This window comes from Panthera pardus, unplaced genomic scaffold (genome assembly GCF_024362965.1).
Source record: "Panthera pardus isolate Hobbes unplaced genomic scaffold, ASM2436296v1 HiC_scaffold_21, whole genome shotgun sequence".
NCBI classification, from domain to species: domain Eukaryota; kingdom Metazoa; phylum Chordata; class Mammalia; order Carnivora; family Felidae; genus Panthera; species Panthera pardus.
Genome location: NW_026526777.1, coordinates 45636228 through 45651830, shown reverse-complemented (window position 1 = coordinate 45651830; position 15603 = coordinate 45636228). Strand labels below are relative to the sequence as shown.

At 40.8% G+C, this 15603-nt stretch overlaps 1 protein-coding gene across 1 annotated transcript in view; it reads left to right on the top strand.

The window, feature by feature from the left end:
- Positions 1–2762: 2762 nt before the first annotated feature.
- Positions 2763–15603, top strand: part of NIBAN1 (niban apoptosis regulator 1) — a 151952-nt gene continuing 139111 nt past the window's right edge. Inside the window, exon 1 of the mRNA XM_019427078.2 lies at positions 2763–3093. Coding sequence (XP_019282623.2) covers positions 3039–3093 — 55 coding nt within the window. The 5' untranslated portion in view covers positions 2763–3038. The remainder of the gene's footprint in view (positions 3094–15603) is intronic.

Genomic DNA, 15603 nt, shown 5'->3' with positions numbered 1-15603 from the left:
TGACTTCAAGGCCTGTATTAGGCTCTATGTTGACTGCACGGAGCTTACTTGGGATTCTCTCTCTCCCTCTCTCTGCCCCTCCTCTGCTCATTCTCTCTCTCTCTCTCTCTCTCTCTCAAAATAACTAAATAAAACTTAAAAAATTTTTTTAAATAAAAAGAGTATTTTAATACAAAATACATTAATGTAGTACAAAAACTAACATTGCATAGGAAATTTTCTAAACTAGCTGATTTGAATCGTATGAAGTTGACTCTGCTTCATAAAGTTATTGAATTGCTTGGAGACTCATTTTTAGTGTGTGATTAATAAAATGGTGCCCACATAGGATTTGCAAATATTAAATACTGTAACTAAAATAATGAATTCCTTATTTTTTCCTGTAAACTGGTTGGGGAAAAGGAGCTTTATTTGTTTGGGGAAAAAAATGGGAACAGAAGTTCTTTCTTAATGTAATATCAATGATTTGCAAGGTCTAATTAAAATTCCACTTTCTCTAAAGACTTGCTGCCTTGACCACTCTTGTTGTTACTGATAATAACAATCCTAGCTTCCATTTATTGAACACTTACTATGTTCCTGGGAATATGTTAAGTGTTTCACAGACCTGATCAGATGTAATTTTGATGACAGCACATAAGGGAAGTGTTATTAGCTCCATCTAATAGATAGAGAGACTGAAACAAGTAAGTTAAGCACTTTGACAGGGTCACATGGCGACTAAGTTATCAGGCTAGGATTTGAGGCTGAGACTGTGATTACAAAGCTTGTTGCTACTACACACATACAAATCCTTCCTCTTACCTGTTCCATCTGTGAGTGCTACAAATGAGCAACAAAGGAGAGACGAGAATAATCAGTCTTTTCTCAGATTGTTCCCAAACCAGAGGTGACAAGCCAAAACTCTGGCAGAAGATCCAAATCAGTTTTCTTCAACAACAATAACAGCATTCTGATGCACAATTATAGCTATTTATACAAGAAAAGGTATTACTACCCTGGGAAGATATACTTAATTCTAAGAGCTAACTTAAAATATTGAGAAAAAAGTTGAACATTGAAGAGTTTAAATTATTGAGTAGTTACCTGGAAATGCTATTTATTCATTGAGATTCACAGCTTTCATTGAGTCCAGATTCTACATTATATATTTCACTCATTCATTTATTCACTGGTTATTTATTGAACACCTATATGCCAGGTGCTGTTCTAGGCATTTGAGATACATCAGAGAACATGAGCAAAAATCCCCGCCCTTAAAGAAAAAAAATGAATAATAATATACATATAAAAGAAACAAGAAACGACATCAACAAAGAAAATCCCCAACCTTATGGAGTTTCCGTTTCAGTGGGGACAGATAAAGAAGCATATCAGATGATGCTAAGTGAAATTAATAATAATAATGAAGTGGAGTGGAGTAAGGAGTGGAGAGAGATGAGGGCTGGTGTATAAATGGGGTAAAAAAAAATGCTTCTTTTGAAGTGTTAAGCATTTAAGCAGAGATTTGAATAAAATGAGAGACTTAGAGAGTGAACCAGGTGAAAATCTGAGGGAAGAGCATCCCAGGCGAACCAAGAGCACATGCAACGGTGGTGTATCCTAGAAGAGCAAAAAGGCCAGTGGGGCCAACCAGAGAGCAAAGGGGAGAGTGGTGGTAGGTGAGGGCAGAGAGGAAGGGGGGGCCTGGTGTCAGCGACAGACTGGGGCTTTTTCTCTGAAGGAGGAGGACCAGTCAGGAGGCTACTGTAATCATCCAGGTGAGAAAAGATGAGTGTCACAGCAGTGGGGGGGTGGGGGTGGGGTGAGAAATGGTTGGATACTGGATATATTCTGAAAGCAGAAAGGAGAGGATTTATTGAAGGATTAGAGTGTAGGGTGAGAGAGATTGGGTGTGAGGTGTGAGAAATCTTTGTGTTAAAATGCTAGTTAATTAACTTTTGAGGGCAGAGCCTCCGAGTCCTGCTCAGGCCTGGTTCTTCTGTGTACAGGCCACTCGACCTTGGAGGTTAAGTCAATAGGAGTCACTGAAACTCTGATTACTAAGAATAGGAAGAAATGCATGGTGACCCTTCTGCCCCAGTGGAGTCTTATTTGGGAGAGGCTGCCAAGCTAAATAGTGGTTGTGGGAAAAGACTAGATGCCCTTTCTGATGAACTATTTCCAGTTTGCTGAGGGGAAGAACTGGACCTAAAGGTGTAGGAACAGATTCTGATGGGGTTTTCAGAAGTTTCAGGACTAGGAACATATTGCAGGACCCAGCCTTAGGTTTTCCCTGGTTTTCTATTTCTTTCTTTTTTTCCTTTCATTCACCACCCCCTCCTTGGTCTAACATCATGGCTGAAGGAAGGTACAGTTTACTGTCGGTTCTCAAACCTTAGTAGGCCTCAGAATTACCTGGAATGCCCTGAGAAAAACACAGATTGCTGGGCCCACTCCTGGAGTTTCTAACCCGGGGCGCGGTGTGTGTGTGTGTGTGTGTGTGTGTGTGTGTGTGTGTGTGTGTGTGTGTGTGTTAGAGGGTACACAGGGGTGGGGGAGCTGAAATTTTGCATCTCTAACAAGTTCTTAGGTGATGCTTGCGAACTGCTGCTTCTAGTACCAAAGGGCGTGCAAAGCAACGTCTTTAATTCCACTTCGTGACATGTGAGTGGCGAAGGTTCCAGCTCACAGAGGTTTCCAGTCACTAGGGAAATTGTGCACTTACCCCACGGTGTTTTCTCGGCTGCCCATAACCCGGGGAAAGAAGCAAAGGCCGGCGAGGAGAAGGAACGAGCGGGCAGTCTTTCCAGACTGGACGTCCCCTCGGAGCTCCCCAGCGAAGCCAGGGCGGGAAGACAGCCCCCAGGCCAGCCCACAGATCCTCAGAGGGCGCGCGCGGACCTGGAGGAGGCGCCCCAGAAGGCGGCGCCTCTCGGAGGAAGTTTGTCCTTTAACTGCAGAGCCGGGTTCGCCGTCGCAGCAACCTCCAGGAGCGAGCAGCGGGCGCCCACGGGAGCCGTCAGCGTCGCCCCGGGTGCATCGCGCGCACCGCGGCCATGGGCGGCTCGGCCTCCAGCCTGCTGGACGAGGGCAAGTGCACCTACATCCGAGGTACGCGCGCGCGGGGGGCTTGCCGGGGGCGGCGCGCCCGCCCGGGCGGGGGGGAGGACTGCACCGCCGCGCGGACCCTGACCCCAGAGGGCGCGTCGCCAGCCGGTGCCGGACCCGCCCTCCACCTGAGGCGCGCTACCGGCGGGCGTGGGGACCTCGGGAGCGCACGGCGCCTCGCGGGGCCAGCTCTCTCCCAGCTCCGGGGCCGCACGCCTGGGCTCGGGAGGGGCTGCGCTGCGGCCGGGGGCCCGCCGGCGGGGGATGCTCTGGGAAGCGCCGCGGCACGGTGGTGGGAGGCAGGTGCAGGCCGAGGGGTGGGGGCGCGACCCCGTTTTTTCCGCTCAGCCCGCCTTGGGGTCTGATCAGCACCTGGCCCAGAAACACCTCACCCTCGCCTCAGTTCTGGGCTCTTTCTGAACTTGCCCAAAGAGAGCCACGGGGATATCCCTCATTTCTGGAGACTTCCCGGGGGATTCCCGGCCTATACAGCAGAATTTCCCTCCGGGTAACATTGGCCTGTTTTTGTAAAACGCGGCGTCGGCCACATCTCTTCACTGGAACTTCAGATCACTTGTGGATGATTTCATCAGAGGCAGAAAGGACCGTGTCATTATGCTCCCAGGTTACAGGGTTTCTTTCCCTCTCCGGAGACGGAGGAGGGGGGGGGAACAAAAGAGGAACATTGGCATATTTTGTAACAGTTAGCTAAAGTAATAGATGGGGAGAAATTCATTTGGGGAGACTTTCAGACAAAGTGACTCACTGGAGAGTCTGAGGCAGAAAAACAAAACAACATACACAAACGCAACAACAGCAACGAAAAACTTTAGAAAACAAAACAAAACAAAAACCCAGACTAAATGGAAACTGCAGAAAATCGTGACTCTATCTCCTGGGTGTATTTGACCCCATCTCTCTATTCTGCAGCAAACCTTGCCCACAACCACTACCTATTTAGTTATCTTGTGAATTTAGTATTTTTCTGGCTTTAGAAATACCTTCTAAACTAAGTATTGAACTGTACATTTTACCCTAATTCTGTAAAGAAATGGTTAAGTTCTTCCTGATTAAGTTCTGTTTCTGGCCCCCTGAACTTTCCTGATAGGAAAACACTTATTTAGTGTCCTTATTCCATATTTGTTTTCAGTCACCACAACATTTAAAATCATTTTAAAAGGATATCAAATCAGGGCACTTGAGAGCCATGTAATTGACTTTCCAGATTCCTGCTCTGGTGCTTGTGGAGGCAGAGAGGATCATCGACAGCCCATTCTGTCAGGGGATAAATCTTGGTCAAGTATTCCTTTGCTGTAGTTTATTTAAAATGGGAGAAAGATGGATGGCTTATTTATATTAGTTAAACAGCTAAACTAAGGCTGCCTTAGTCTTACAAATTTGGCCATGTGCTTATTTTCACCAGTGTGTAAGGGACTGAAAGAACAATGTAGTAGAACATAGTGAGGAGGGGTTTGCATTTAGTTATTTGCAAAATATGTTTATGCCACTTATTTTATAAGACTTCCTTTCACCGCAAAGCTTAGAGACACCTAAAGTTGAATCATGGCCATCTACAGTAATCATTGGAAGTCCAGCAATGTAAGGGATTAATGTCCTTAAAGACTTCATGGTCATGACAGTTGGTGCAAGCCTTGTATTCATGTGAAAAGAAAATGTGTTACCCTTTTATTTTATTGTGAAATTAAATTATTACCCTCACAAAAGTATGAGACGGCTAGTGCACAGAAAGGACTTGTAATGAATATGTTCTGAATGCATAAAACTATAGCAGAGTGTGTGACAGTCATTACATCCACAAGTCTTGTTCAATTTTATCTCCTTATTCTTTGGGAGGACACTTTCAAGTTATGTATGGGCAGAGGGAAGAGAAGAGTTAAAGTTAGAATACCTCCAGAGAAAATGAGACGTTGCCTCATTTGAGAATACTAGTCTTGCCAAAAGAGAAAAGAGCATTGGAAAAATGCATGGTGTTGTGAATTGTTAGTGCATGAGCACATGAAGGTCATGAGGCTGTGATTTCCTGATGGTTTTGAAGCCTCAGATCCCTGTAAAAAAATTATATATATGTGTATATATATATATACACACACATATGTGTGTATATGTATGCATACACATATATGTATGTGTATATACACACATATACACACATATATGTGTGTATATACACATACACATGTGTGTATATGTATGTATGTATATTTACATATATACACACATGTATATATGTATATATACGTATATATACATATATACATGTATACATGTATGTATGTATATATACGTATATATGTGTATATATATATATATATGTATATATATGGCCCTATCTTCTCTGATTTGCCCATCCTTTAGCCCATAAATATTCTCAAGTTTTGATTTAATTATAAGCAGAACAATCGAAAATATGACAGTAAGGTTTAAATACAATTTTATGACCTATTTTTCAGAAAGGAGCTGCCAGTGAAATATTATAGATTTGAAAGCCCCTGTAGCTGATTCAATAACTTTCCTTCAAGCTTGATAAACTTTGCTAACATATGGAGAATAACTAGTCAGTATATTTGGAGTCAGTTTTGTTAACTTAATCTTGTATGTGTTATAAGCAGCTTACTTCTGGTATGCTAATGAGTCTGAATCAGCATTTGCTTTTAGACAAATCATTTAACAGCTGCCGTTCAGTTTGTGTGCATCGAAACTTTGTGTTAACAGTGATGCTCATCACATGGTTGTTTTGAAAATACATTATTTCTTAGGATTTAGTGAATTTCCAGGCGAAGGGATATCAGAAGTATTGAGGAGTTACTTCATTTCTAAAGATGCTTTGAAAATTATTACCACACTCATGTTTCCTGGCACAGAATACATTTTTAGGATTGCTTCTGGAAACTTTCAGTAATTTCACTTGATACGATGTTTCAATTAATAAATAATTCTAAGACCAGGTTGTAATCATAGGGACAGTGTTTGTTATCTGTTAGCCCTCAGTGTTGCTTTTAGCACTGACTTAAAAGGGTCTTCTTTCAATGAGAAAGAAAGCTCATAAATTATCCAGGCACCGGTGATCAACTTAGGGCACTTTGCTCTCTTTATGCCACGTTTCCTTTTACTTTTTAAACTTTGATATGCAAAAATGAGCTATAGCTTCAAAACACACAATGCCTTCCTGTTTGAGAAATAATTATATTTCCTTTTAAAAATTGCCACTGGATTGTTAATGAATCAAAACAAAACAAAACAAAAAAGAACCTGAAAACTCCCTCCTAAATCCTTGCGTAGAGTCAGAATAAGTACTGGAAAATCAGTGCCACAGCTGAGAATTGTGGGAGACACGGGTCTCGGTGGGGACTGGCAGACACGTGGAGGCCTGGTAGCAGCAAGTGGCAGGAAAACCGTTCTTTTCCTAGACTTACTGCAGAATGAGTCCCAGTTAACCCGTAAGGGCCCAATGGCTTCCAGTGAAATGCTTATCGGTGATCTGATGCTTATAAAGAAAACGAGTTTCAGCTTAAAAACAACTTGTATTTCTCATAGGGGGATTTTCTCATACTTGTACCGTAAGGGTTCACATGGGTGGCAGTATATGAAATTTATGCTCAGAACAGTGTCTGGAGTGATGTCTCCACAGACAGGATGAATGGAAGATAGGGAGAACTGTACATGTTTGTAGTCTACTTAATCTAGATGTATATAGTACTAGTCTACACATTTGCCTGTTCTTCAGTCATAATTTGTGGGTAGGAGACGGGCATAAGAACTGGTCTGATTTATATGGATATTATGACAGTGTAATCTGAGAGTCCAGTTTATCTCGCTAGAAATGGCAGTATATTGTCATGGGTAATTAGGATATGGAGCATGGGTAGGCACAATTAGACATCAACCCAACATCTTTTCCCCATTCCTCTTTCAAACAGAACCGCACTTTTATTTGGGGACTGAATGTCCCCTCTGTAAAGCCATGTGTCCCAGCGAGGCTTGCCCCACTTACGGCTTTTGAGGGGTGGGTGCAGATTGGCCCGTGCCTATCACGGTGCTGTGTTCTCCTTGCCAGTGATTATATGCGGCATGGGATTCTGATGCAGTGTGGCCAGTGAGGCTTGAAGGGAGGTTTACTGGCTGTTTCTAAGAAAGTTTTCTTCCCTTTTTAAAAGGAGACAAAGGGTTGAGACATATTCTTCCTTTCCTTCTTCTTTTGGACTTTGTTGCGTTTGAATGTGATGCCTGGAACTAAGTAGGAAGGGAGCTAGCTCAAAGACATAGCCACCATTGGAGCACTGCCAGGCCAACGTAGTCTCAGAGAAGAGAAGCTAGAGCCCGGGCACACCTTGCTGATCGCCTCTCTGTCCTACTCGTGTGTACTTTTTGTTGTGTAATATACTAAATCCTCTTTGAGTAGGGGTGGTAGAGAGTACTGGTTATCCCCCAATATCATTCTTCCCCCCCCTTTTTTTTTTTTAGTTTTTATTTACTTAAGTAATCTCTACACCCAATGTTGGGCTTGAACTCATGACTCTGAGATCAAGAGTCGCATGCTCCTCCAGCTGAGCCAGGCAGGTGCCCCTTCCTTACTTTTAAAAATAATAGAACCTCTATAGGGTGCCTGGGTGACTCGGTTGGTTAAGCGACTGGCTCTTGATTTGGGCTCAGGTCATGATCTTATGGTTCGTGAGTTCGAGCTCCGCATGGAGCCCCACGTGGAGCACCATGTCCAGCCCCACATTGGGCTCCCCCCACTAACAGTGCAGAGCCTGCTTAGGATTCTCTCTCTCTTCCTCTCTCTCTGCATCTCCCCTGCCCATGAGCATGTGCTCTCTCTCTCTCTCTCTCTCAAAATAAATAGACTTAAAAAAAAACTTCTAGAAGTTCTTTAGAACTTCTAAATGTTAGCTGGCCACGTGAACTTCCAGAGTAAAAATATTTCCCAGGCGTCTTTTCAACTAGATGTGGTCATGTAACTGAGTTTTGGTAAGGGGTATAGGTAGATATGTTGTATGCTCTTTTCAGAAAGTAACTTTAAAGAGAAAGAGTGTGCCCTTCTGTGTCCTTTCCTTCATACTATTGGCTAGATGGTGATGGTGGCTGGAACAGTGTCTTTCACTATGAGGTGTCCTTTTTAAGAAGGAGTTCATGCAGCATGGAGTCAGTGGACAGAAGGAGCCTAGGTTCACGTGGTAGAACCTCCATACCAGCACTGAGCCTTCATAAGAGAGAAATAAAGTTCTATCTTATTTAAGCCAGTGTTATCTGTGTTACTGTATTCCACAGACACATCTTACTCTGATTGTCTCTAGTACTTGTGCCCCAAATGTCATAACCATCACACTAAGTGCTGCCTTGTTGACTCCCTTTAAGAAAAATTAATCAGAAGAAAGTAGGAAGTCAGTAAAGATTCTGCCATTAGTATCAGTGTTAGTTCTTAATTTGTAGAAGGGAATGGATTCTCCTGGGAAGTGAGGAATTACAGCTACCCAGGTGGGAATAGCAGGGATGGGAGGAAGAAGGAGAGGGTGCCCAGTGTAAATAACACAAAAACATATGCTGATCACATTATATTTTGACAAAAAATCATGCCAAATGCATGCCAAACTACTGACAAAGCTAGAAGGAGTTTCTAATTAGGAAAACTATTGCCAATTGGTAATTTCTAGTGGCAACAATAACTTTCTACTACCTTTAGTATTTCTTTAGTATGAATTGAGAGTTTCTTAAAATCATCAAAAATAAACACTAGACTGAGACAAATTAACATATTCTCCTATTTTTGTGGAAGAAACAGTGACCTTCCCTCCTGGGCTCCAATTCATGCCTTGATGAACCTCATAGAGTCAGACACTGAATCAAGATCTGGTCTCAATGAAACATTTCTTTTTTTCTATGGACACTGGCAGTGAGAGAACTACACCATCAATGGTGCTGTAGTAATGGTAATTACTAAAATGACAATGGTGATTCTTTTTATTGTTTTATTTATTTTTGCTGGACTACTGAACTGATTGATTGTAGTTGTACTCTATTGTAATCTTTGGGAAATTCTGAACTGGGTTCCCAGGTAGAAAGTGCAACAGCAAGAGCTCAATTTGTAATGGTTTCTAATCCAATTAAAATAAATGTACCGTGAAAATTTCACAAAATACCCAGTGTGAATTATGGCAGTGAATTTTAATCTCCTAATCAGATTATTTATTTATTTATTTATTTATTTATTTATTTATTTATTTTTTAAAATTTACATCCAAATTAGTTAGCATATAGTGCAACAATGATTTCAGGAGTAGATTCCTTAGTGCCCCTTACCCATTTAGCCCATCCCCCCTCCCACACTCCCTCCATTAACCCTCAGTTTGTTCTCCATATTTATGAGTCTCTTCTGTTTTGTCCCCCTCCCTGTTTTTTTTTTTTAAATTTTTTTTTAACATTTTATTTATTTTTGAGACAGGGAGAGACAGAGCATGAACAGGGGAGGGTCAGAGAGAGGGAGACACAGAATCTGAAACAGGCTCCAGGCTCTGAGCTGTCAGCACAGAGCCCGATGAGGGGCTCGAACTCACGGACCATGAGATCATGACCTGAGCCGAAGTCGGACGCTTAACCGACTGAGCCACCCAGGCGCCCCCACTCCCTGTTTTTATACTATTTTTGTTTCCCTTCCCTTATGTTCATCTGTTTTGTCTCTTAAAGTCCTCATATGAGTGAAGTCATATGATTTTTGTCTTTCTCTGACTAATTTCACTTAGCATAATCCCCTCCAGTTCCATCCATGTAGTTGCAAATGGCAAGATTTCATTCTTTTTGATTGCCGAGTAATACTCCATTGTATGTATATATATCACATCTTCTTTATCCATTCATCCATCGATGGACATTTGGGCTTTTTCCATACTTTGGCTATTGTTGATAGTGCTGCTATAAACATGGGGGTGCATGTGTCCCTTCGAAACAGCACACCTGTATTCCTTGGATAAATGCCTAGTAGGGCAATTGCTGGGTCGTACGGTAGTTCTATTTTTAGTTTTTGAGGAATCTCCATACTGTTTGCCAGAATGACTGCACCAGCTTGCATTCCCACCAACAATGCAAAAGAGATCCTCTTTCTCCGCATCCTCGCCAACATCTGTTGTTGCCTGAGTTGTTAATGTTAGCCATTCTGACAGGTGTCAGGTGGTATCTCATTGTGGTTTTAATTTGTATTTCCCTGATGATGAGTGATGTGGAGCATTTTTTCACGTGTCAATTGGCCATCTGGATGTCTTCTTTGGAGAAGTGTCTATTCATGTCTTTTGCCCATTTCTTCACTGGATTATTTGTTTTTGGGGTGTTGAGTTCGATAAGTTCTTTATAGATTTTGGATACTAACCCTTTATCTGATATGTCGTTTGCAAATATTTTCTCCCATTCTGTCGGTTGCCTTTTAGTTTTGCCGATTGTTTCCTTCGCTGTGCAGAAGCTTGTTATTTTGACGAGGTCCCAGTAGTTCATTTTTGCTTTTGTTTCCCTTGCCTCTGGAGATGTGTTGAGTAAGAAGTTGCTGCGGCCAAGGTCAAAGAGGTTTTTGCCTGCTTTCTCCTCGAGGATTTTGATGGCTTCCTGTCTTATATTGAGGTCTTTCATCCATTTTGAGTTTATTTTTGTGTCTGGTGTAAGAAAGTGGTCCAGGTTCATTCTTATGCATGTTGCTGTCCAGTTTTCCCAGCACCACTTGCTAAAGAGACTGTCTTTATTCCATTGGATATTCTTTTCTGCTTTGTCAAAGATTAGTTGGCCATATGTTTGTGGGCCCATTTCTGGGTTCTCTATTCTGTTCCATTGATGTGTCTGTTCTTGTGCCAGAACCATACTGATGACAGCTTTGTAGTATAGCTTGAAGTATGAGATTGTGATGCCTCCTGCTTTGGTTTTGTTTTTCAAGATCGCTTTGGCTATTCGGGGTCTTTTCTGGTTCCATACCAATTTTAGGATTATTTGTTCTAGCTCTGTGAAGAATGCTGGTGTTACTTTGATAGGGATTGCATTGAATATGTAGATTGCTTTGGGTAGTATCGACATTTTAACAATATTTGTTCTTCCTATCCAGGAGCATGGAATCTTTTTCCTTTTTTTGTGTCTTCTTCAGTTTCTTTCATAATCGTTCTATAGTTTTCAGTGTATAGATTTTTCACCTCTTTGGTTAAATTTATTCCTAGGTATTTTATGGTTTTATTTTTTTTTAATTAAAAAAATGTTTAGTTTGAGAGCATGGATACTCATGAGGAGGAGGGACAGAGGTAGAGAGAGAGAGAATCCCAAACTGGTTCCGCGCTGTCAGGGCAGATCCTGACAAATGGTGAGATCATGACCTGAGCCAAAATCAAGAGTTGGATGTTCAACTAACTGAGCCACCCAGGTGCCCCAGATATTTTAATTTAATTTAATTTTTTTTTGTCAGCAAAGCTAGGTGACATCATTCTAAGAAGAAAGGTACATGCAGCAATGTGCACTGGTAAATGTAAAATGAAGTCAGAAGTAAATACAAAAGAATAAAAAACAGAATTCATATGCTACAGTCTGTTTAAAGCACTTTAGAAAAACATAGGACACAAGGGCTAAAGTTCTGACAGTTCCAAACTAAAACACACACACACACACACACACACACACACACACACACAAATGCAATACAGATTTTCTCCTTTGAAACTGGAAAATTCATTTTAAAAAGAGACTAGCAAGTTGCTGCCAATAAGAAAGTGCAGGCCAGCTTATAAAAGTGCTTCTTCTTCTTCTTCTTCTTCTTCTTCTTCTTCTTCTTCTTCTTTTTTGTATACATAGTATACATAGTTTTGTATACATAGTTTTTCTCACTCCGAGGAGAAAAGATTTAGAGATATGAAAGCAATTAATTCAGTTTTGCAAATTGCAAGGTCTGGGACCCAAAGAAATTTATATTTCTGTGCTTGCTATTATTTAGATGTTTATGTCTGTAGGATAAGAATATATTAATAGTTTTAACTAGGAGCTCCTAAGCAATTTTTAGAAAGTCCATAGTCTGAAGGAATTTTGGAAGAAGAGTAAATATCTTTGTGCCAAAACATGTGGATTTGGATTTTCTTTTTTCTTTTAAACTATTTATTTTTTTATTTTATTTATTTTATTTTATTTTAACATAAAACACAAGCTCAGAAAATCACACAAAACAAATGTATAGCATAGTGAATCACTTTAAGGCAAAGTATCCATGTAGCCATCACCTAGGTCAAGAAATGGAAAGGACTTCACTAGCCGTTCCAGAGGCTTCCACATACTCCATCCAAATCCTAAATCACTTTGTTTTCTCCCACAGTGACCACTATTTTCAGTTCTCTATTGCTGCCTAACAAACTACCCCCAAGAGATACTGGCTCTTTAAACAACGGTTAATTTGCTCATACTTCTGCTATCTGCCCTGGCTTCAACTGGGTGGTTGTACATCTTATATTTTACAAGTGGTCATTCCTGTGGCTGCATTCAGTTGGTGGATGGGCTGGTGGCCAGACTCAAATGGGAAGGCTTTCTTTCTCTCTAGGTGGCCTTTCTACATGGTCTGTCCTGTAGGGTACTGAGGTGGGGTTTTTTTTGTGTTTTTGTTTTTTTTGGTAATATTTATTTTTGAGAAAGACAGAGACAGAGTGTGAGCGGGGGAGGGGCAGAAAGAAAGGGAAACATAATCTAAAGCAGGCTCCAGGCTCTGAGCAAGCTGTCAGCACAGAGCCTGATGTGGGGCTCGAAGTCACAAACCGCAAGATCATGACCTGAGCTGAAGCCGGACTCTTAACCAACTGAGCCACCCAGGTCCACTAAGGTACTGAGCCTTTTAAATGGTGGGTCAGGGTTTTCAAGAGTGCTACGGCTTCTAGAAGCTGCCAGAGCTTCTTAAGGCTTTGGACTGGAATGACATGGGATTACTCTGCTACATTCTATTGGTTAAGGCAAGTTTTGGGACTAGCCCAGATTAAAGAGGAGGGGACTCCACAAAGTCATGAATAACGTGAGTTGTGCTTCATCAGAGAGTTACTTCCATAATAGACTATGTACCACACCACTAATCCTAGACTTTAGAGTAATGACTTCCTTACATTTCCTTACAGTTTTATCACCCCACAATGCCTTTTTAAACTCTATAGTTTAGTCCTGGCCACTTAAAAAATATCTCTTTTAATCTACAGGTTTCCCTTATAACTTTTTTACTTGCAAATTATGTGTAGGAGGATCCAGGCTATTTGAAATGTAGAGTTTTCTACGGTCTGGAATTTGCTCCTGGTGCAGGTCGACACGTTTCTTCTAGATTTTGTACACATTGACAGAGTGATAGTGAGACTTGATCAGACTCAGAGTAAAGACTTTTGTCAAGACTATGGGTTGTGCTGTGGTCTTCATTTGGAGGTATATAACATCTGGTTGTCTCTTCTTGTGATGCTAACAACCATTGATGCTCATTGCCAGAACCCATGAATTCACTGGGGTATGAAAAATTGTTATATGCTAATTATGTCATTTTGTTCTCATCTATTAGCTGGAATCATTTTATAGAATGGTACTTTTTGTAATTTACAGTTTTGTTACCCCTTGTTATAGTTTGTATAGGAAAGGCAGGATAAAAACTTAATCCCTTTTATTTACCATTTTCAAGATAATTTATTGTTTTCCTGTCATTCCCCAAAGATGATCAATTAATTTATTTAAAAAAATTTTTCATTTTATTTATTTGAGGAGAGAGATAGAGAGAGCAGGAGAGAGAGACAGAGGGAGAGAGAATCTTAAGCAGGCTTCATACTGTCAGCCCAGATCCTGTCGCAAGGCTTGATTTCATGACCTTGGGATCATTACCTGAGCTGAAACCAAGAGTTGGACACTCAACCGACTGAGCCTCCCGGGCACCCCAGTGATCAATTAATTTAGAAAAATATTAATTTCAGCTCAGGTTATGATCTCAGGATTTTAGGATTGAGCCCTGCACCAGGCTCTGTGCTGAGTGTGGAGGCTCCTTAAGACTCTCTCTCTCCCTCTGCCTCTCTCCCCCCTGCTCTCTCTAAAGTAAAAAAATATATATTATTGTGAACTCATGAATTCCATTGTAATTCTTATCCTTATTGAAGCTTGAATTTCCCATCATTGGGAATGAAAACCTCTTCAAGTTGGCTCCTGAATCCTTTTGAAATTACCCTAGTAGTATTTAATAGCTTCCTTGCCATCTGGTAGATCAAGATGTTCTAAGCTCATCCTGTTTATATCCTACCCTGTACCTGGAATATGCAATATCTATAAGAAGCCTGATTTATTTTAGTGGGAAATGGTATTTCAAGATGACAGTTTGGGCCTAGGAAAGCTCATTGCAATGACAGGTTGGCCATTGTTTCTGTGCCTATTTAGTGAATAGAACTAGGAAAAAGTGTTTTCTACATTATCTTTCTATCTATTTTTTTCCTTGGTTCTCAATTCTATCACAAGATTATAGAACTAAATATCCCCAAATTCTCATTTGATGCATTCCCCCTAATACAAACAATAACCTCAGACAACACAAATACTACCACCACCAGTTATGATCGTAGAAAACGATTGAACAAATTGTTTTAAGAAGTAGTAACACAGTTTTTGTATATGCTATCCAAATTCTCCTCCAATTTTATTTTATTATTTTACTATGTCAGAGTATATAAGTATTATGTTCTCTTTTCTCATTTACTCTTGTTTTACAAGTAAGTATTATTTAATACATTGGTCCTTATATTGACGTCTCTCTGGTGTTTGAGACTCATTATCTAGTAGATGCCTTAAGAGCTCATGGAAACATAAAGAATGACAACATACTAATTTAGTGGATCAGTGGTATCACCAAAAGTCAGCTTGTTTGTATCTTTCTACTCTCTGTGCACTAGTTCTTCTTATGGTTAAAAGATGATCAGAGCATCAGAAAGTATCACATTCTTAGGTAAATCAAGAGACTAAAAGGAGGACTATCTATTCTGTGAATTTCTTTATATGAGCAAACCTTTCCCAGATGGCTTACTAGGAGACTCCTCTGTATATTCCACTGATCAGAATTTGGGTCACACAATCCTTCCTAAGCCATCACTGACAAGTGTATGGAATTATCATGATTTGGTTAGACTCATCCAGATTCACCCGTGGACCAGGGCTAGAGTCAAACTTCTCTGAAGCACATGGCTATAGGGAGGATCTTGGATACCTGAACAAAATCAGGTTCAGTTACCAAGGAATAAGCATGAATGGCTATTAGACAGATAACCAACATTATGAGTTTTGATAAATATCATGAAGGGAATTAAAAGGGTACTGGGACAGAAAACTAATGGCACTGATAGGGCAAGGAGATGAGATATGCTTAAGATATGGTGCTCAGGAGGGTAATAAGTTACTATCCACGTGAAGAACCAGGGGGAGAATGTTTTGAGTAGAGAGAATGGTATATAGAAGGGGATGGAGGAGAAGGAACTTGAAGGTCCTGAAGAACAG